Source organism: Hirundo rustica, chromosome 7 (genome assembly GCF_015227805.2).
Source record: "Hirundo rustica isolate bHirRus1 chromosome 7, bHirRus1.pri.v3, whole genome shotgun sequence".
Classification (NCBI taxonomy): Eukaryota; Metazoa; Chordata; class Aves; order Passeriformes; family Hirundinidae; genus Hirundo; species Hirundo rustica.
In genome coordinates this window covers 26,142,343-26,165,099 of record NC_053456.1, presented here as the reverse complement: position 1 = coordinate 26,165,099, position 22,757 = coordinate 26,142,343, and the positions used below count along the sequence as shown (strand labels likewise).

At 42.6% G+C, this 22,757-nt stretch overlaps 1 protein-coding gene across 1 annotated transcript in view; it reads right to left on the bottom strand.

The window, feature by feature from the left end:
- Window positions 1–20,762, bottom strand: part of CCNYL1 (cyclin Y like 1) — a 32,541-nt gene extending 11,779 nt beyond the window's left edge. Inside the window, exons 1-6 of the mRNA XM_040069409.2 lie at window positions 20,300–20,762; window positions 7,938–8,012; window positions 5,704–5,738; window positions 4,392–4,492; window positions 2,901–2,936; window positions 2,123–2,174 (exon numbers count right to left, since the gene is read on the bottom strand). Of these exons, the coding sequence (XP_039925343.1) occupies window positions 2,123–2,174; window positions 2,901–2,936; window positions 4,392–4,492; window positions 5,704–5,738; window positions 7,938–8,012; window positions 20,300–20,546 (546 nt within the window). The 5' untranslated portion in view covers window positions 20,547–20,762. The remainder of the gene's footprint in view (window positions 1–2,122; window positions 2,175–2,900; window positions 2,937–4,391; window positions 4,493–5,703; window positions 5,739–7,937; window positions 8,013–20,299) is intronic.
- Window positions 20,763–22,757: the final 1,995 nt, after the last annotated feature.

Genomic DNA, 22,757 nt, shown 5'->3' with positions numbered 1-22,757 from the left:
CCAGAAAAACAACAAAGCTAATGAACAACTAGATTTAACTCCAACACAGTGCTAAACTGTTTCTAAACACAGGGGAGAAGAAAAGCTCAGAAATAAACAGTCTGTAAAAGCAATCCTAAAGTAAGTGTTTGAGATACCTTCTGATATTCAGCACTTTTTCTGGAGGGATGAAACTTCAAGAGCTCCAACTCTGCACACTGGTTCTGCAAGATTGATAGTATTGTATTCCCCATCTATCTGTGCCCAAAAACCATCACGGTCTCTCTAGGACCCTGCTGTGGGAAGCTGGGGATGGATGGGTGCTATCCCAGGTGCTTTTAAACTCGGCTCTGGAAGGCACCTGGGCCCTGCTGCTGTGTGGTCTCGGCTTTGCTGGCTGCTTGGTCTTGCCTTAAGCACAGGCTTTGCCATTTTTGGGTTCTCTTTTTGATGTTTTCTTTCCTGGTCTCAGAGAGACTGTAGTTAGTGGTTTTCTCATCTTGGGAAGGGTTATTTCTGACATTTTGGATCTCTCCTGGTTCCCAGAGGGTGTGAGATTCAGCAGTTCGGTATTTAGCAGTTGTTTCCTGTGAGTTTTTGCCTGTTGCTATTTTGTTTGTTAGTAAACTTATTTTTTCACTTACATCTACTTGTATTCATTCCTTATTGGTGGAAAGGGATTGGTTGACCCTATACAGGGAAGCAACACATTCCAGAGCGTTCTCCTTTTAAATTGTCCTAAACCAAGACACGGGAACTGAGAAAGGAAGCACCAAGACTGGTATTTGTGACTAAATCCATGGTACCAGTAAGTGGATGCCATTAGGGTCAACAGAGCCTGGTGTGGACTCCTTATGACTGCATCTTTAGAAGACAAGGTGTTCAGAGATTTCTTGCTGCTAATTAACCTTTCTGAAGGAACACTAGGTACCCAGGCAAAACACCATTGCTATAGAAACTAACAAGCCGTGTGTGCCTTTCCCTCAGAAGTGTGACAATCTGCCATAACTCTATTTCTGTCTGTATGCTGCAGTAAGATACAGGAGACCTTTAAGTGTTCCCCAGAGGACACAATGATTTTCTTCTCATTAAATAGGAGGTAGGCTATCTGAAAGGATCAAAGGATGTCAGGTTGTTAAATAAAGAAATTCTCTGATCGAGCCCATCTTACATAAATAATTTTGAATGCAAAACAACAGATTCAGGCATTTAGAATAGTTTTGGTCCACACTTTAGCTCTGAAGTGCTACAGTCCATACAAGACAAAAGTGTAGGTCATATTTAGGGATGAAACTCTAACAAACACAAATATTAAACTTTTTATTAAAATCTGTTGGTTAACAAGCGAAATCTTTGAAATAGGTTGTACTGCATTCACTCAGGTAAGTCCCAGAGCAAATTAAAATTTTAAAGCTACTTGATCTTTGCTAAATTAATTTCACATGAAAAACAAAGGAAGTGGTTCTGCAGGACAGACATTAGGATAGGAGTGCTCAAACTGGATGTGAAAAGCACACGCTGCACTCCTGAGCTTCCCTGTACTATGAGGTTTTGCATCTTTAAGAGTGTCTAAAAAGGCCTACCAGGACCAGTCACATTAAAATCACATCCTGAATGCTTCTTGCTGTTACTGCAAGCAGTCTTAAGCTTATTTGCTTTACAATATTGCCTTTACTGTTTCCTAAAGGCCAAACTCACTGTTGCCTACTTTGTGTGACGCTTCATGTATTATATTCTCCTGTTTGTAGTCATTTAAAAGATTAGACACATACCTACTAACCATGTCTTCCTAAAGAAACAGGAAACACTTCTAATAAAGCAGAATTAAAGAGGCGAAGAAAAGACACAGAAAAGAAACTTCAGACATGGAATACAAACAAATTGGGCACTTCAAAATGGCACAAGCATAGCTTCTGTTTGTAGTCAAAGTAGAAAAATCAAACATAGTGTGTAACCTTTAGAAAGACTGGGCTCTGTTAAGGATCTAGCTGATCTCAAAAGTCACTCTTTGCACTTTGTATTATATAGAGAGAATCTAAGATAAATTTGACTATGGCCTGGTGCTAATACACTTTTATGACTTATACCACATAAATCAAGATGTTACTAATACACACTCAGAGGACAAAAAAATTACACTTACTGTGAGAGGATGAGATTTTTCATCAAAAATATCCAATGATCTGTCAGAATCTCTACAAAACAAAAGTATCTGGTTTAGCAATAAGAGTGGATTTGTAATGCTATGCTCTACTAAAAATCATTGTTCATTAAAGAGGATCAAGGGACATATTTTATAGTTCAGCTTGTCCTAGAATATGGTATGGAGCTACCTCATATTTTTGCAAAGCCTTTAATGATGAGTCCATACAATTAAATATTTCAGATGCTAAACAATGAATAGCTTTCCATGTTCTTGTATTATGCTTACTGAAGTTCTCCCTCAAAATGTGAAACCAGATGAAACTCATTAATAGCATTTACTTCAAAAAGTCAGCTGTAATTCAGAAGCAGATGCTGGAACTAGCAGTAATGGCAAGAATGATTTGTACATTTACAGAATGTTCTTTCACCCATCAAAACTAATCTGTACCTCTGTATTCAGGAAAAGCTAAACAAAGTCCAAAGGCTGATCTGTGGTGAGGTAAATGTGTTTTCCTCCCTCCCTGTTTTGAAGTTTTATGTGCCATTGGATGGGTGCATTGCTGGCCCTTCCACAGCTGCTCAAGAGAGGGTATAAAGAGAAAACAGATACAGCATAAAGTGCCATATTTTTCACTTCCTTTGAGTTTCACCAGCTGTCATTGAAATGACCAAGACCATATTTGACTCTGTGATCTCGAGTCTTTTCCCAGTCTTGGTGACTCTGATTTTATGGCCCAAAAAGTCATTATATTTCAGCAAAGGAAGAGTTCACTCACCTGTTCTTTATATGGTAGAATATTGCTAATGTTACACTAAAAAACAGAAAAGAAAAAATTATTTAACAAAGCATATTCCATGCACACTATTCCACGGTAAAAGCTGTCACTCGGCGCAAAATGTTACAGATCCATTTTGCAGTGACTTCCTCTCACATCCCCAAGTACTACACATCTCATTTCTGATGTTTAATTGGACAGAAATTGGCCAAATTAAATCTGCCATCCAAACTACTTTTACATCATTGCACAGGTATTTGTCCAACAAAATAAGTGTTAAGCAGCATTTTCAACATATACCTTCATTTCCTGATTAGCTGATATTTAGTGAAAATGTGGACTATTCCCAGCTAAAATATAAGTTCTCCTTGATGTTATAGATACCATTGCAGAGATTCTGCAGATGTTTTAACCCTGTCTGGTTGTCTAATTTAGGAACTGTCTAAAAAGAGAATAATAAAGATGGTGTTATGCCAGCATAATCCAAGAAGTGGACAAGAATAGATTTCATGAAGTGAGGCAACAGGTTTTATATATTAGCACTCATCTACTCTGGCCAAATTTCAGATTCTTTGCTCGTGGTGATAACACAAGTGCTGCCATCACAGGAACCTGTCATGAAAAGTTCTGATCTGCTGTCAGCTGTACAGCACTTCAAAATGGCACAAGCATAGTTTTTTAGGTTTTTGTTTCTCTAGTAAAGTAGAAGTGACATGCTGAATACTTTTGTCTGAAGCCAAATTTTAAAGTAACAAATGGACTTAGACATTTCCAAACTTTACAACACTATTAAATCACTCTACAACACTCTTAAATCAGTAAAGCCTTCTGGGACTCAATCTACTCAGCCTTCCTTTCCCCTCAAGCACAATAAAACTCGCTTCTCAGTTCTCAGCTGGTATCATCTAGGTGCAAATAACTGACTTTCTGGTACCCAGAAAACTAGCTCCAGCAGCCATTTACACTGGAGAACGTAATTATCACCCTCTAAAGTAACAAGTACGTGAAGAAAAGGCAGAAAGGCCAGAACTAAACCCCAAGTCAGCAGCGTGCTGGTTTTCCACAACTAGAGGGCAGACTAATATCACAGGAAAGTACCAAACACAGCCCTGTAACTTTTCCTGCAACTCCACGCACAAAATCTGTTTCAAGTTTTCCCAGGTCAAGAATTTCGTGACTGCAGTGTGAACTAACTCCCCACCTCAACACATACTTTCAAACTCACAATGCTGACACACTTCTGCACTGCCTCACAATGAGAACGACTTGGAAGCAGGACGGTCCATGAGCTCTTGACTGAAAGAGCTCCTTCCAGCAGTCAATTACCAGACCGCCACACCCCTTCCATGACCAACCTGCAGAAGCAGTGCTGTGCTTCTCATTTAAGAGTTAGACAAGACAAGTTGGCTTTGGAACAGACAAGACTCCCAGAAAATCCCAAATAACCCTTACAATGCCACTCCAGCCCTTGTTAATGACAAGGGTCCTTACCACTTTATTGTGCTTCTAAGGTTCGGTTGACTGACGGTGCTGTCATCTATAAATATTGTTGAGCACGAGCTGTATTTTTTTGTAAGCTGCCCAGGAGAAACCTTGGGGGAAAAAAAAAGGAAAAAAAAAAAGAAGAAAAGAACTGAAATACATTCAAGAAGAGCGATTCTCTAAGCTTTTGTTTAGCACACTGAATACTGGCTTTACACCTCAGGTGGTGCTGTACAGGAGGTGACTGTGGATGGTTGCTGCTGCAATGTAAGCTACCCTGTAGCCATCTATTCCTTTGTGTAAGATACATTTATAAACCATCCCTTGTAATACACAACATGACTTCAGATAATTTACAGCAGAAACAGCTGAGCTAAAACAACAAGTCCTGATTTTCTTAGTTCTCTCCCATTCCATTCTCATCAGTTTGTGTCCCAGTCTTCCCCCTCTGTGACGTACTCTATTAAATAGATTTCCCTGTGACTCCATAATCAACATCTCCCTTCTTTTACATCCTATACCCTCCCTTCACACATGTCCTGTTTAGCATCTGGAATCTGGAAATAGAGTACTGTTATTACTCTGACTTTTACTGTTAATATTTAGAGCTAGCAATATCATCCATTCTAATCCCATCCATTCTGTACTGTAATAAATATTACAATATAACCCTACCCAGGCCTCCCTGAGCCTTTTCAGAGAATGCCTTACATTAGAGATAGGGCATCATAATTGAAATTTTAATCAAACAATTCAAGATTCATTAGTTTTCACCAGAATTTTTTAAATGCCTTGTCTAAAACTTGAAAGTGAATTGTCCAAACCAACTAATACTTGTGTAAGAAGCTCAGAGCATATTTTCAGATTTTAGAACTAATGGAGTATCACTTGTTTATCATACTGATTTTTGTTCATTATTTCTTTCATACTGGATACACTTCTTAAAATAAGTCCTGTAACAATACTCCATCAGCAAGTCATTTAAGGCTTGCCATCCTGGCTGAAAAACTAATGCAGTTTTATTTCTGCTTAAAAAAAATACAGGCAGGTTGGTTTATATTTTCTTCTTTACTGTTTTGAAATGCTTAAGACTGACAACAAAAAAATTCATTCTTATTCTTTTGACATCAGCCATTCTATGCTCTGTGATATTGTGCTTGTTTATTGCTTAGAGATGTTTAAAGATAATTCAGTTTCACCTTTCTAAGGAGGATTTGGAACATGTGTAAGACTATATACCTAGAACTGCTACAGTTGTTTTCTTGAATTTGTCTTTGGCCCAATATCCTAATATTATTTATATAGATTCTGGTTTACTTACATGGTTTATATGGTTACTCTTCCTCTTCTCTCGCACTAGAAAGAGGGAAAAAGAATGTGAACTGAAAGGTTTCCCAATTTACATTCAATGAAGTAAGTCATTCTATTAACCTAGTTTTCTAAAGTATGGGAGTATTAAAAGTTTCAAATTTTACTTTAGGCGTCTGGAAAAGTACTTTGAGGAAAAAATACCAAGTTTTATCAAGCTAGTAAGCTACATATTCCTTCTGCCTACCCACGTGTACATTTAGGAACAATTACTTTCCTAAGGGGAAAAATGTCTCAGCTTTGAAAAGATGCTGTGTATCATGAAAAACAGGATGATTTCAGATAGTTCCAACAATGTCCAATATCCAAGAGCAGGCAGAAGCAGAAGCAGCACACCCTGAGCTTGCCAAAGGCACACAAGGAGGAAGGGAGGTGCCCAGCATAATTTGTGTTTTCTCTCCTCCAACTAGACAGCAGAAGGTAAAAGGGTATTTCACTACACAGAAGGTGCTGGCACAAACTGTGCACCTCTTTATCATATAACTGAAACCATGTCATTTGATCATTTTAAACTGTTCAAAGTCTTTCAAAAGAGACTGCAAGGTTAAACCTCCAGCTGTGACAGCAGCAATACAACAGCGTGTTAGGGAGAGCTGAGAGCTGCACACATGCACAAAGTATACGAATGTGACCAGCGTGGTTCTAACCTCAGATCATTAACACTCCTTAGCAGGACACATTCTCTTACATATTTATCAAAGCTGACAATTGGAAAAGAGTATCCACATTTTTTTAGTCTCTTTGCATAAATCTGAACTCATAATCTTGATACCATCTCACTGAGAGAGAACTTATAGATATTAATTCTACTAATTCTATGGAAGGTCAACTAAAGAAGAACAAGGGAGATTAGAAAATAAATTTTCCTGCCCGACTTCTCCATAAAAATCAATTAATTTAATACAAACTTCAGAGAACGGTTTAATAGTTACTACCTCACCTAGAGGAGCCTTTTTCTACATGAACACAAGTCTACACAATTCAGTATATTTCATTTGAAGAAAACCAAACGACGTTTAAAAGCAGCGCTACCCCCAACAAGCCTGTTCACGTAGTTTGAACATATCTGCAGCAAGGCTGGCAGGCTGCACAGTGCTCATGAACTCTGTCAGCGTGTGAGCTGCACCTTCAGCACTGCTCATCTCAGAGGTGTCTGAAATGAGCAGGTCAGAGCCTCTGGCTGTTTGAACACTGACCTTCGAGGCTCTGAAAAAAGAGAGCTTTACATTTCCTTGGTACCATCTCTCCTGGAGAGCCAGGCTAGTGCTTGTTCCCTCTGCTCACGGATTATCTGAGCACTGCAAAGTTGATACAACTGACAATTCTATCACTTGCCACAAGACTGAATAGCAGGACAGCAACTGACAGACCTGTCAAAATAATTCTTTTCTGTGGCAAAGCTGTGCCAAGTTAAGACACACTGCAGCTTTCCATCAACACATCCAGCCTCAAGTGCATCGCTTTCAAAGCAAAACAGTGCTTCAAGCAAGAAACAACTATAAAAGAAACAGAAGCATTTTCAAAAGATTATCTTAAACTTTTTTTTAGTTGTAACTTCAAAATGTCCTCATCGGAATTTGCTTTTATTTGTGCAATATAGAGATGCCTCCACTTTTTAACAGCCTTTTGGAATGCACAGGCCTATAGCAGTTGTTTCAAAATTGAGTTATTTATGTAAACACAGGACCTGCAAAGAACTTGAAAATACCAATACATCTATATAATTAAAACCAGGATTGGAGCATATGTATCCCCTGAAACTATTCTAACAGTTTAAAGCAACATATTCAAAAGCAACTGAAAGAGACTAATGGCTTAGGCTTCTTATTTATTACAGAAAACTTCAAATTTTTAACTACAAGTTTTTTACTTTTACATGATTTTTCACATAGTCCTTGGTCATTAAAAACTTCACCATTGCTTGAAACTTGAATTACACTAATGAAGAGAGCTTTGCTCCTTCAGACTACTAGGATCTGCACTCTGAAATCTGATATTTAAGCATTTTAAAGATCAAGTGATTTTAAGTGTTAAGTAAAATGGTCTACAAACACATTTCTGTGTAAATACATAAATTACTAACCCCTATGCTTTGAAAGAATTGAAGCACTGTTCTTGAGCTGTTACTTTCGGTTATTTTTCCAATTTTTCCCCTTTTTTGTTAAATTGGAAAAAACCTGAGCTTACCATCTGTTTGTGACTTGCTCAGGAAGATTGTGCTTGCTCTGGGATGATCAGATGGATTAGATTCCAAGGCCAAATCTGAAATAGGAAGGACAATAAAAAAAGAGATACCTTTAACAAAAGATGATAACTGCAACAATTCCCACCCAGCCTCAAAGTGCTCAAGCACAGTGATGGAAAGAAGATCAAACCCACACAGACTGGGCTGTCTCTCTGAAACAAAGCCGAGATGAACAAAAATTTTACATTTTTCCCTCTGAGAAAAAAAACCCACAAAAAAACTGGACAGGGAGACCTCAAAAAACCCCATTTATCTTCAGAAGTCAATCTGTGGCCCTACATGTAAGGGTCACTGGGTGTGGGGCACGTGCTCAGTAGTGAGCAGAAAGCTAGAACTTTATAAAGAGAATAATTTTAAAAAAGCATACCAATACAACAAAAACTTATCACTGCTGATCTTTCCTTCTGTGGTCTTTCCCTCTGATCTTTATGTACCAAATACAGCAGGAAACAATCTCTGTGGTCTTACAGAAAACCTAATAAGTAACATTTACAGTGCTGATAAATATCAAAACACGGAGCTTACACTATTTCAGTTCTTTTGGAATTTCAAATAAAAACATGTAAAGCTAAAATAGAGCTACTGAAGAACAAAATGACTGCTTTAAGGAGTTGCCACAACTGCAAAGGTTGCCACAACAGTGCAGTGATGGCACTAGAAGAGGGTAAATTACTCCCTTAGATTAAGATGGAAGTGATCACTAAAGTTTGTTGATGAAACTGCGACCATGATGATGAAATTCTGAGCTGCCTTAGCTTTGACAGAAGAAACAGCTGTTCCAAGGAAGTCATGCTACAGACACAGTGACTTATGTGAACACATGAACAGAATCATCTAGGACTGTGATCCTCTAAGTTCTGAAAAGAGCAAATTTGCATCCATTTACAGTTGTCATTCTTACTCCATGCCAGCCATACAAGCACACACACTCGTGCACTTTAAAGTGTTCAAGGTGGGACACCAACACAGCTGCCACACCCCTAAAAAGCAAAGCCATCTAAGAATTGCCATCAACTTTTCATTAAAAAACTCCATAATCTTTTTATGCACCCAACCAACAGAACTCTGCCAAACCACAAACTGCCTGGGTGCTGAACCGTGTGAATGTTGGTGCTACTGCACCTCCCCACAACACAAGCCACAGCCCCCGTGCGTCTGCAAGGGAACGTAACTGCAGGAGTACACGAGTCCCCAAAATTTCCATTCCAGATTCCCACTGGTGCACAGCACTGCGGTCCAGACCTCCATGTTTTCCAAGTACTGGCCTTTACAACACCGCTGATATTTGTCCATCTGTGATGCTCTGGCATTGGTCCAGGTTCTGGACCACTGTAATTTTGAATCTCTACTGTTTGATGTAGCCAACATTCGTTTAGGAAGACCAAGACTGCTCAAAAGGGAATTGCCCCCTCCTCTCAAAAAGACCAGAGTCAGCCATGAAAGCAGATCATGTGAAGATTTAAAAAGCTAATTTACAAAACCAGTTCTTCTATTGTTGCCTTACTGTGCACAGTCATAGCACACAGTGAACAGCTACCTGAATTTATTCATGCAGTTAAAATGTAAAAAGTCCTGGCTCAGATGCCCTAGAGTGGAATTTGCCTCACAGCTCATACCTCAAGTACTTCTGATACACAGTTGATTCTCTGAAAAATAAAAAAATCCAGCATGCAATAGCATGCCATGCTGCCACATTTTAAATATCATTTGTAACATCTTAACAAAACAGTACAACTTGTTTAAAACTTGTCCACAAGTCTGGCAAGTTTCTAACACTGATTTAACAAAAACACTTCTAAGAGACAGTATACTGCTTCTAATACTAGCACTGCATTAACAAACAAACCCAACACAAACAGTGATTCAGAAGTGGAAGTATTTTGCCAGCCTACAAGTAACTGAAGTATCATCAACAGGCCAAACAAGACTGCAATATGCAGACTTAAAATATAGATTATTATCAGCAAGTTATGATGCAAACAGAGCAAACAACTCAGAACTTATTTATGTACACTTCAGCAGCAACTTTTAGAGTAACTGGGTAAGTCAGGTCAGAGAGGATTTCAGAGGTCTCCAGTTCAACCTCTTGCTGAAAAGAGAATCAGCTTTTGGTAGAACATGAGGCTGCTCGAGGCTTTGCTGAGCTGAGCCTTGAAAACTTCCATTGAGGGTCCACAGAGCCTAGACCATCTTTCCCTTTAGGGGGACTAATGCCTACAGAGCTGTGAGACTCACTATGGAATGGCAGGGAAGAGCCAGCAGGACTGTACAAGTCTTGGGCCACATTTAGGGAAAGGCAGCAAGGAAAACTGGGGAGGAAAAAGCACAGGAAAATTGAAGGAAAAGGGCTACTGAAGTCAGTAACTCCTAATACAGGACTCCATGTTTCTCCTTGCTGAATTTCATAGGGTTGGTGTTGGCCCAGTGCTGTCTGGGTCCCCCTGAATAAGCAGCCTCCAGCACACTGACTGTTGGCTGTCATCTGCAATTTGGGCATCCTCCATCACCTCCTCACAGGACAGATGCTTTTTTTCCCAGGGAAGAGACAGTACAGGATAACACTCATTCTCCCTCACCTCATTAAAAAAAATACACTACTATCTTGACTTCCCTGTGGTTTTGATTTACTTTGAAACCACGTGACTTGTTAATGCTCACTTTCTTACATTGTTTCTGCCTCTTCTTGTGCTCTGCCAGTCCCTTTATCCATGCCTCTTACATGTCAGAAATCTGTCTAGGACTAAAAGCACAATGAATATATAACCAACTTTAATCCCAGACAAGAAGTGTCTGCAATGTCTAATTGTCACTCCAGGCAAGAAGATCCACAGCATTGCTGCATGCACTGAATGACACAAAATTGACAAGGCCAAATGAGTCAAGCCCCTGAACCAAGCACACCCACACATTTAAGGAGGGAACAGAACCGAAAGGATCATAGACTTCACCGGCTCCAGTTCCATGATGGCTCTGCCAGACACAAGGACCTTTCTGCTGGATGAAGCCAGGTATATCAACACTCACAGCACATTAAATCCACAACACAGATTATCCAACCGGAGTTAAGGTACTAATGAAGTCCAAGACACATCACACGGCTCCCAATATGAAATCCCACCAGAAATTATCAAGACCGAGCTGGGTGAAAAGTATCTGGGTTTGTTATTCCCAGATAACATGGCATGAGCAGAGACAGTGTACCTGCTTTGGTCTAGCAAGAGACTGCAAAGAAAGATGCGTTTAACAGACCACCCCCCTGTAGCTGTCCCCTTATAAGCTGCCGGAGTATTTTAACCATCCTGCCTGTGCCATTTTCCCTGGACAATGCTTTTTCCTAAGCAATGGGAAAAGTAGTCATGTGATTTGCTTGTCCTAAACTGCCAGTGTTGCTCACAAAATACCAAAAAGCAACAGCAATACAGCTGATGAAGGAAACATAAGGCAAGAAGCAGATAAGGGCATGAGCAGAGGTAAAATGTAATGGGACACAGCAAAAGAAAAGGCAGAGGAAGAGATAAATCTGTCTGCAAACAATTTGACTCACAACCAAGCATAACTCCTAATACTTCATCCTGGTAGCACTTTTGAGTCCAAAGCCAAGATACTACCCTGAAGATAACGCTAAGTCCTGAGTAGGAGCTGCATCAGAAGTTGTAAGACAGAAAACTCAAGGTTCACAGAAAGCTAACAGAAAAAGAAAGCGTGTATGCCACAGGATAAACAGGAATAATAGGAATTAAAACATGCAGAGACAAGAATGAGAGAAATAACAGAAACAACAGGATGATATAAAAAACAAGAAAACAGAACATTTTTGTTCTAGAGGCTATTAACTCAATAGAAATCAAAACACTTTCTATCAGACACTCACAGTGATGAAGAGGTGAAAAGGGAAGATTCCCACCAGAAATTAGGTCAGTGACAGCAGGACAATAATGCTGCTACACAAGGGCCCTTCACCTGTCTGAGAACCTCCCCCCTTATTTCAGTGCATCTCTCAAAGTCATTTACTCATGTGTACTACCAAGCTTGTCAGATCAATCCTGCCTCCAAGCGGAGCAGAGAGAAGCCTGAACTTGCTTCCCTCTGCCACCGTTCCCCCTTTGAGGAATCCCTCGCAGCTCACTTGCACTTCAGACAATCTCAGCCACCTCTGCTACTGCTGTGTGCTCACAGTCTCCCACAGGGCAGATCACATCAATTTTAAAAGCAATCCTCTGCCCTAGCTCAAGATCTTACATCCTTTCCACAACACAAAATCCACATGAAAACTTTGCTTTTATCCATGCCATGTAAGAATGTGTGTAGATTTTAGGAATTTATAATGATAGCTACTTATCTATGGTTTACACACGTCCAGGGGTGACTTCTAATTATTACAAAAACATTTTACACATTGCATGGTGCTACATTTATTATCCCATGAATAAAGCTGACAGTCAAAGATGCCGCTAAGCAGCAGCCCTTTGATAATTCCACTACCTCAGAACAATAAACTGTTGCATTTTCTTTAACAGTTTTAGCCCCATCCTTTGCTTTATTAGACAGCAGTAACATTTTGATACAGCATATTTAAAGCATGAAATGATACAATAATCTCTTTCCTGTAAATTGTGTTTTGTCACTTGCTCAATGACTTAGTAGCTGTGACTAATGCTTGAGCTTCCCTTATGTTTCATTACCTTATGCTGTAAAGATGCAAGCCACTTAACACTCCCAATACAGATGTAAAAATTGTAACAAATTAGATGAGCAAATGTGCCAATCCATTTCAGAAAGTCTGTTATTCATAACAATAATTTCATATAAAATTGTTTCTCCTTCCAATTATGTTACTCTAATTCTTTTCCCAAAACCTTTTAGGAAAGTTACAACTCTGGTTTCTGAATCTAACCTGCTTTGTTTATTTGTCCCAGCTACTCCAAATGCACCAGAAAGCCCAGCACGCATAGGCTGCTTTCCATTTGCAACTCTCAGTGTTGAAAGATTGTTAAAAGATTATTTCTAAATATTGTGAATTTACACAATAGACACAGAAGGATGTTTTAAAGCTATTTAAAAGGTGTCAGTTAATCTTTATGGCATACTACAGAAACAATAATATCATTACCAATACTCAGCACATATCTAAGTACACACTGATGTTTTGGAAGGATGCAGAAACTATTTCAATATACACCAAGCTCTCATAATTAGAAAGGAATTATTTGCTTTTTATACCACACTCCAGAGTTGGGCTGGAGAAACTGACACAGTAAACATTTCAAATTTTCTACTAAAATCAGAAGAATTTAGAAAGCAAAACTGCAGAATGTATATTAAATACTGGAGACTACCCAGGGTTTAAGTAATTGGTTAATTTCTGTTGCTTAAAAAAAAAAAAAAAAAATCAATACCATATTAATATGTGTTCTTTCATTTCTCAAAGTGCAGGAGGATCCACACCACTCCCTAGAGCCTCCCAACATGATCCTATTGTACTCCTTTCACAGCCCCTGCTGGGGAAACATTGCCAAGAGATCTGTTCCACAAAACACAACACCCATCCTTTCTGGGACCAAACGGAGCCCAGGAGGCTTCCACACATTTCCTGATGTACCTGATGTACCTTATAACCTGACAGGGTTATAAGCACTTCTACAGATTTTAGCCAAGGCAGAGTATCAGGAGTGCCCCAAATTCCACAGCAAAAGCAGGACAAGTTAAAACAGTGGTAAACAAGATGCCCCTAAGATTTTATTTTTAAACTAGAAGGAAAACAGTAGCTCACAAGCTAGACTGTAGAAGTAACTAACATTTTGTTAGGGATGTGTTCCTGTACTGCATTTAATTTAGGACCATTTAAAGGACAAAGAGAAAGAAATAGTTCTACTCTGTCACTTTTTATTCCCCACACTGACCTTCACACATAACACAATTCACTATCACCAGAGGTTAAAGTCAAAGTTCACAGCTCCCATTTTCTAACTCATAAGCCAAAACAAAACAACAAAACAAAAACAAACACCAACTAAACCAAAAATTTTGGAACACATAAAAGCGCACCCAAATTTTAGACTCTTACATCCGTGCTGACAACAGGACATCCCTCCCATACCAACTCCTCACATGTTCTCTGCCTCACTTCCAAGCCGTGCTTCAGAAAGCAGAACAGGTGAGTACCAGAAATTCCAGCCTCACGTAGTGTCTGCAGGTGACCAAAGCAAGACACACTGCAGTGTTTGCTGGTGTCACATGCCACCTGATGGACTGGCACATTTTTCACCCCTTCCGATTGCTCAATTTGCAAACTTCAAATGAAGCCTGGACCTTACCTGCAGTTTTGTTCCGTAAAAGAAAAATAACTATCCACGTAACAAAACATGTCCAAGAGCTTTACAGAAAAGCTTTTTTTAGTCTTTGAAAGATACCGGCATTCAGAAGTTTATTATCTGAGCCTGACTGACACATTTCATAACAAACCAGTGGTAGTTTTCACACTGGAAAAAAATCACAGTGTTTGATTACTGCAATGATTTGAGACCCTTTCAGAACTCCAAACAGAAGCAAAGCTGTGCTATACACACACAGCTCAACAAACATTGAAGAATGCTACCTGGCTGACAGGGGGATTTTTGTGTAAGCTCTTAAGGTAATCCTGATATTCACATCAACTGCAAGGAGGATCTTCAATTTTATTCATCTGGCTTTACTACACGTTTAAATAAATAGCACCAAGTTTTTTTTTAAGTTAGTACCATCCTCACTTAACTCTTGAAATCAAAACATTCAGAGTTTTCTTCTGAAAACATTATTTTTCTAGTGAGTGAAATAAAAGTGCACATTCAAACTCTAGATGTAATGCAGAAAAAAACAGATTTAAAAATCTCAGCATAGACTTGCTGGCAAGGATCTACAGATGCAAGGCCTGGGTTCTCAGTGTTTGGTAGAATTTCCCTCCTGCCTCCCGCAGTAACTTCTTCCTTCTCCCTGTATGTGGGAGAAACGTTGTTAGAAATGTTAACTTAATGTGCAGTATGAATCTGGGAGGAGTAGGGTTTTGTTGGCTGTGCAAGAGTTCATTCCCCTGTTAGTCAGCTTCTTGGTATGACCTCACCGCAATGATCACACTTGAGAGAACACATACTTCTAGCCCCAGAACTTCTGTTGTTCTACATCTACCCTGCAGGTGGGGGAGAAAACAGCAAATCTCTTAAAGAAAGCCAGCAGAGGATAAGGATGCTAGATGTAAGTCACACAAAACCAGTTAAAAAAAAAAAATTAAAATTAATTGAGCTTCCCTAGTTCTGTAAGTTTCATCAAACCCCTCTGATGATATATTTCCTTTCAATACCTGTTATGCTGAAAGCCTGAAGAAACACAGCAGAAACACAAATCAGTGTGAGCTTCATGTACATTTGTTCCATACCAACTACTCTTAAAAACCTAAGGTTTTTACTTGCTTCCTGCAAAAGTCTCCAAGACTTATCGAAGAGAAAAAATGATAGAGGATTCTTTAGTTGCCAGCAGCATCCAAGCATAAGAACAGAAATACAAATACTATACTCCGGCGATGAATTATTTTACTTCCAATTCTCAAATGTCTATATCAGTTTCACTGCTGTTTCTAGATGACTTTGTGATTCAGTCATTTCTACTACAGGTACTTCACAGATTTTTTCTGGAGGCCAACGCATCGAGCTTCTTAAGACAACAACATGGAAGGTGTTTCAGGCTTACAGAAAGTCCAATACTTCATATCTGTCAAGATCACAGACTATCTGCAACTGCTACAAATACCTTTGCTCCGTTTTTGGAAAGGGATATTGATAGTTATGGGGAACCAAGAGTGAGTCTAAGTTAGGTGAAAAACTTGGTGGCTACAAGGAAAAAGGGAGAAAGGACACTAAGAAAAGGCACCAAAGCATCATCTGATTTTTAGCTTTGGCTTTATGTTTGTCCAAATAGACAGCAGTATTTGTCAACCTATGCAGTTACAGATTTTCAAGTAGAGAGGCACAAAATCCAACACAAGATGGTTAAATCTTCCCTGTGATGAAAACTGCTGGCATCAAAAAGCTGATTCTTTGCACCGAAGTGTTTTAACTTAGCTAACATTTTAACTAGGATTTAAAAAAAAAAACAACAGCCCAACAACAACAAAAAAAACGGATCTAAAAAAAAACCAGGAAAAAACCTCCACCCACATGCCTGAAATAAGCTGAAATTATATAAGAGAAACAAATGAACAGTATTTAGACCTTCTGCAAGGAGGTTTATAGACAAGCTGTTATAGACAACCAGATTACAGACAATCAATATATCCAAATATCTGTTCATCTTCAACACTGTTGAATAACTGCAGCATGCAGGAAACCTGAAGCTTTCAAGAGCTACTCCAGGCACTAGCCAGGTAAACCTCACTTACTACACCCCTATTAACTCTCCTCTTCAAAGTCCCCTTCCATTTGCTTTCCCATCTAACCTGTGGGTGATGGTCACATCCCACTCAGCTCCTCTCCTGATGCCATTTGTTGTTCCCTCTTATCCCTGACTGTCTTTTCCCTTGTCATTCTCCATTCCCCAGTTTTATTCAGGTGAGGGTACCAGGTCACTTTGTCCCACCACTTCAGTAGGGTAACACTCTTCCTCTTGCTTCGAGGGATCAGGCAAACCTCTGCTCAAACTCAGCGAACAGCAGCAGTGCAGGGCGATGTTTTCAAGTACAAGTGAGAAACATCTGCCAAGCAACGTCTTGTTCTAGTTTTATCTGAGGATCAAAGAATTTTTGAAGAAGTAGATCTATGTTTAAACATAGGGATCTAGCAAGAAAGTGTCAGCTGTAAGAAGTTCTTCCCCCAAATAACCAGGAAAAAAAATCTCAGGCAAAAAAAAAGATGCCCAAAATAAGGATTAGCAGACGCTCATTTGGGGAGGAAAACCCAAACAACCAAACAAACCCAAATAACCTAACCAACACCAAACCAATCACCACAGCCCAAACAGCACACTAAGATCAAAGAGCTACCATTACTAAAACTAGATAGGAAAGCCTTTTTGGTCAATTCAAACTGTGTTAAACTGTTGATTTAAGGAACACTTACTGCTCAGCTGCGAAGTCAACTAGCTGCTTTAGATTCATGGCAGACTTTGATACTTAATATTAACAGTAGGCATGAATCTATTTAGAAGAAGCTTCTGTTTTCAAAGCTATGTTTATTCCTGTTTACCTAATCCAACTTGGCTTAGCATATCAAACCACAAACACAGTCTTATTTCTCGTTTGGAGAAAGTGTGCACCAAACAGGTTATGGCTCAGGATCTTGAGAGCCATAAAACACAAGGTCATGTTTTAAATTCTCTTAGGAGAGGATCTGACAAACCTTTCTCGTTTGAATTAACTTTTGTTGAAACATTAAACTTTTAGTTTTACTGTGTGTTTTACCTCCATTCCACCTACCACTGCTTTTTTGTCATACATAAATACCACATCATAATCTGCCCATTTTAAGAAAGTGAGAATTTTCTTATTTCATTCTCATGTGATACAGACAATCTAAGCAGTGCTGACTGGAAAGTAGCGCTTGTCAAGGAGAGTGCTGGAGAAGCTACAGAATAATCCTCACTTAAGAGCACAGACCTTTCATAGCATTCCACTTCCTATGAAAGAGTAACACAAAGCTATGAAACAACACAAAACAAAAAGGCCAAAGCTCAGTAGGTAACTTCTGTGTTCCTGATACAACTAAAACATCCAATTTTAGCAAAACAAGTGCACAACTACTTAAGACATTTTAGAACAACAAACAACTAGAGGTAGAAATTTAAGGAATGAAGCATCTCCATCCTATTTGGATGCTAGCTTTCTGATATATTTAGCTGTTTTCTTAGAAACTCCTAGAACTGAGCAGCATGGAACAAAAATAGCCAAAATGATCTTGACTTTTTTCCTTGCAGCTTTCTCCTTTCTCCCTGCCAAAGGATTCAAGAAAAGGGCAGTCAGTAGGTTCTCAGCCTCCCATTATAGAATAAGTTTGCATCTTAGCTAGCCTATGATACTATAAAATAATCAGTTGCAGAAATATGTTTTATCCTCCAAATGAAACCAATACTTTCTAGTAGTCAACAGCACAGAAACATGGAGGCTGTTTGCATGGCTTGGGTATGCCAACAGCTTTTACATCCTAGAGTTTAAGAGGAATAAGCATAGGTATCTATGGTCTACTAGGTCTACTGCAGATTTATTATTTCATAGAAGGTATTAAATTAAAGAGATAGCTGTCTCACTTCTAACTTCTTCATAAAGCCTGTATCATAACACTTGATTTCAGACTTCACAATAAGTGCTTTACATTTTGAAGTTAACTGCTTCCAATTCTATCCAGGGAGTGCTTTGTAATATTCGAAAATCAATGCAAGAAGTTCTGCTTCTATGACTGACTATCCAGAATTTTATTTTAATAAAAGTATCAAACTTTGATACTTTCTGCATCCCTAAAGAGTTATATCAATCAGAAAACTTCAAATATCATCTATCACTTGCAGCAGATAACATCGGAGGGCAATAATGAACCACATAGCACTGTAAAAGTGATCTTTAAAATAATCTTAAACATATACTACTTATGCAGTTCTAATTTTAGGATTACCTGCTGCCTCAAGACTAAAGTTTCCATAGCCACAAAAGTAAAATTTGTGATAAGACAGCTACTGTCTTATTCTTGGACCATACACTCTTATTCAGGCTTGCAAATTCAAAAAAAATAAATATTTCTCTACTTCAAGGCCAGTCCTCAAACGTGAATGAATTCACAATTAAATCTGTTACTTAGCACAGCTGACATGATCACATACTAAAGATTCAAACAAATACAACCCTTATTCCTGAGCAGATTTGTTAAGCTTAGGCATTTTTACTTGGCTTATTAGAATCATTAGAGAGTTTAGCTCCTCCTCCCCTAATGAGTTGAGAGAGTTCTGTAACTCTTCCTACAAAAATAAAGGTTTATTTCTCCTAGGCAGCAAACACAATTTCTACTACTGCACAGCTGTCTCAGAGGAGATCCAAGGGGCTGTTCCATCTCATTTCTGGAACAGCTGCACCATATGGTGCTGTGCAGAACCCTGGAAGTTTAATAATTCCATTTATGAAGGTCTCCTCACACTCTTCTGCAGCAACCAGTATACCAAAAAAAAAAAAAAAAAAAACAACCACGAAAAAAAAAAAAAATCTTAAGTTTAAGAAGAGTATGGAATACAGTGATTGTTGTTATGGTAGGCACCGTACATGAAAGATGGCAGGCAGGCAATCTTCTTCCAAGTGAATAAATTTCGCATAGGTGTGGTTATGATTGCGAAGATGAACGGCAAGATGTTTGTTAATTAAACTAAGTTTTGAATACCATGAGGTGCTAGACCGCGCCGTGCGGCTGCAGCAGCACCACGTGAGCGCCCGGCCAGACAGGAGCACCCCGGACCTGTTACATGTCTCGGGAATTCCCGCAGCACAGCCCTGCAGCTCTCCCGACCCAGGAGGAGATGCCTGACAGAGCCAGTCTGTGAGGTACCAGCGCTCCGGGTGTAACTGCAAGGAATCTGAGCGGCACACACGTACTTTCCCATGAGTCCAAGGAAAGCAAATTGGGAACACGGAGAGCTACGCGACAAGGAACGCCGGTGTCATGAGTACACAGTTACAACCCTGCACCCTGCACTGCCGGAGTATAAATTACCCATGTCCAGGCACGGTGATGTCATACGCACACGATCTTTGTAATTCTTAATTCCCTTACTCCCTACACACCCTCTTCCTTCCTCCTGTTCAACAGAGACTGGAAATGCAGCAGCTTTTGCGATCTGCCGAAACACCGCGACCGAGTCACGACTCCACAGTTAAGGAGAAAAGAGCACCCAGACTTCTCCACCTCGGCCAGGAGCACCCGGGGGCTCCGCCACGTTCTCTTCTCGTTCCCCGACCCCCTCTGCGGGACCCGGGCAGGGCCGGGCGCTGCCGGGCAGGGGAGGCGTTCCTGGCCCGGGCGGGGACTCTCCGAGCGGCCCCCGGCTCGTCCCGCGGGCGGAGGTGCCGGCCCGAACCCGGACCCGCCGGGGCCGTGCCGGCGCCCTGACAGCCCTGGGGAACTTTGCCTGGGGCGCGGCGCGGGCCGAGCCCTGCGGGGCCGGCGGGACCGCGCTGCCCCCGCCGCCGGACAAAGGGGCCGCGCCTCGGGCCGCCGGTGCCCCCCGGGTGCCCACCCGGGCGGAGCGAGGGCACCGACGGGACAGGGATGCGGTGCCCGGCGCTCCCCGCCCGCCCGCCGCTCACCATCCGGGAACTCCCGGTCGCTGATGTGCTGGAGGTGGGGGCCGCCGCCGCCGCCGGGATCCGAGTCCCCTGACTCGGCCTCCGCCGACCCCGAGCCGCCGCCGCCGCCCGCCGCCGCCGGCGCCGCCGCCTGGTACGCGTCCGCCCAGCGATCGGGCCCCGGCGCTGCCCCGCCACCGCCGCCGCGGGCCCGGCTGAGCTTGGGGCTGGCGTCCGGGGATACGCAGCAGGTGACGGTGTTGCCCATGGAGCTCGGAGCTCCCCCGCCGGGCCCCGGCTGCGCGGCTCCGGGCTGGGCCGGGGGAGGGGAGGCGGGCGCAGGGCGGGTCGGAGCGCGGGGCGGGCTCAACGCCGCCGCCACCGCCCCCGCCCCGGCCGCGCGCGGCCCCGCCCGCCCCCGCGGGCCGCGCGACCCCCCCCCCGCCGCCTCCTGCGCGCGGCGAGCGCGGACCTCGCGCGAGCGGCCACCGGGGGGGAGCGCCGGCCCCGCCCCGCCACCGCCCAATCGCCTCTCGCCGTGGAGCCGCGTGACGGCCGCTCAGCCAATGGGCGCGGGGCTCGTTACGCGGCCGCGGCCGCGCCCTCCCCCTGCCCGTGCGCCCCCCTACTGCCCTCGCCTTCCCCACGCGCACGCGCGCACGCGCGGACGGCCGAGAGGCCCCAGACGCGCCCCCATGGGCACGCCCCTCGGCGCCGCGCTCGGCCCCGCCCCCGGGGGGCTCGCGCCGGCCGGGCGCGCACGTGCTGCGGGCGCGGCGCGAGCGGCTGTGCGGGGAGGCGGGACAGGCGGGGGACAGCGGCGGCCACCGCCACACCGCCACACCGCCACACCGCCACACCGCCGCACCGCGACACCGCCACACCGCGACACCGCCACACCGCCACACCGCCACACCGCCAGCTTCTCCTCTCCCTTTAAAGGGCTGAAGGGCTCCCGCCCCGCGGGCGGCAGAACCTCAGCAGTGCCGCGTCCCCGCCGCTCGCCGGGCGCTCGGTTGGCTGCTGTGCGCGGTGCCTGCCAGCAGCCCGGGAAGGGAACACTGCGCGGGGCCGCCGGAATCCCCAGGGACCGCTCAAAGTCCGCAGCAGCTGTGTATTTGCTTGCTGAGTTTCAGCTACCTGAGAGCTCCTCAGAGGACTGGAATGTTCAAATGCACTTCAGGGAAGATGGATTAGAGGGCGAGACACCCACAGCAATCAGAGCCCCTGAAAAACACAAACACTCGTTGTTCTGCAATGAAACAACCCACTATCGCTACAAAAATTTAACTCTGGCCCCTGATAAGTAGAATGGCTCTGCAGAAGACTTAGGAACACACAAAAGTATTACAAAACTCTGCTATCGTGCTGGCAGTTATCCCAGAGATAAGCAGGCTCAGGGTTTTACTCCATTTTGTAGGAAAAATCCTACCGTTGGCTCTCCCATGTGATGACAAACATGGAGTTTTTGGGTAAACCACGTGTAGTTTCTTTGAGAGGAAGTCATAGATGCTGTGTTTCCAGAATTTATACAACTTAATCCCAAGCACAATAACGGGACAAACCAAATTATTTATAGTCTTATGTGAGGATTAATCCCTCAGACTGATGAATTATACCTTTTCAGTTACCAGCAATTTCTCTGAACTGTTAGCTAAGCCTGTCTACATGCTACTGACAGTTTGCAAAGCCTTGTTACTCCAGAGGAATCTGACCTTGCTGTGGATTACAGGAGGGCCTTGGGGAAGATTTGCTTTCAGCACTTCTTGAACCACTTTGGGCCAGCTGAAGTCCCTCTGCAGCCTCTGCACTCTGCTTGGAAAGCTGTAGGCCAGCCAGTCCTGCTCCCAGTTCTAGGAAGGGCCAGGGGTTAACCATTGGGTGGAACAGGAGATTGACTCGAGCCAGAGAGGGAAAAAGGGGCTTCATGCAAAACAACCATGCAGAGATCGGTGTTTTCTTCTCTCTGGCATCGCACCCACTGATTTTCTGTGAGCATGGTGGGGGAAAGAGAAGAAGCTAGAGGCTTGGTGTGGCTTACTGAAGTAATTAATTCTCAAGCAAGAATATGAGTTGGCTTTCATCTGCACTATTTAATAAGAAAACTGGCATAATTTACTCTTGCATGAGAAGAGTAATACCTTCCCTCACTCTCTGCACCTGGCTGACTATTTTCCGAAGCTGGAGCAGCTGAGCAAGCTGCACTCCTGCTGCACTGCTGGGCCCCTTCCAGCGGCTCCATGCCGATGGAGGTGAGCTGCTCCATCCAGAGCAGCGGTAGGAGCCACAGGCAGATCTGCACACCTCAGCCATGCCGAGTGTCCGTGTCTAAAGCTAAGTCCTTGTGTGCCTTGCAGCCGTGCCAGCGTGTGCTGTGGGGCTGCCTGCCTTCGGCAAAGGGAGGTGCAGCTGCAGCAAGCGCCTCGAGGGATCCCAGCAGCAAGCTGGGACCTCTACTAAAGCTCAGCCTTGGAGCAGC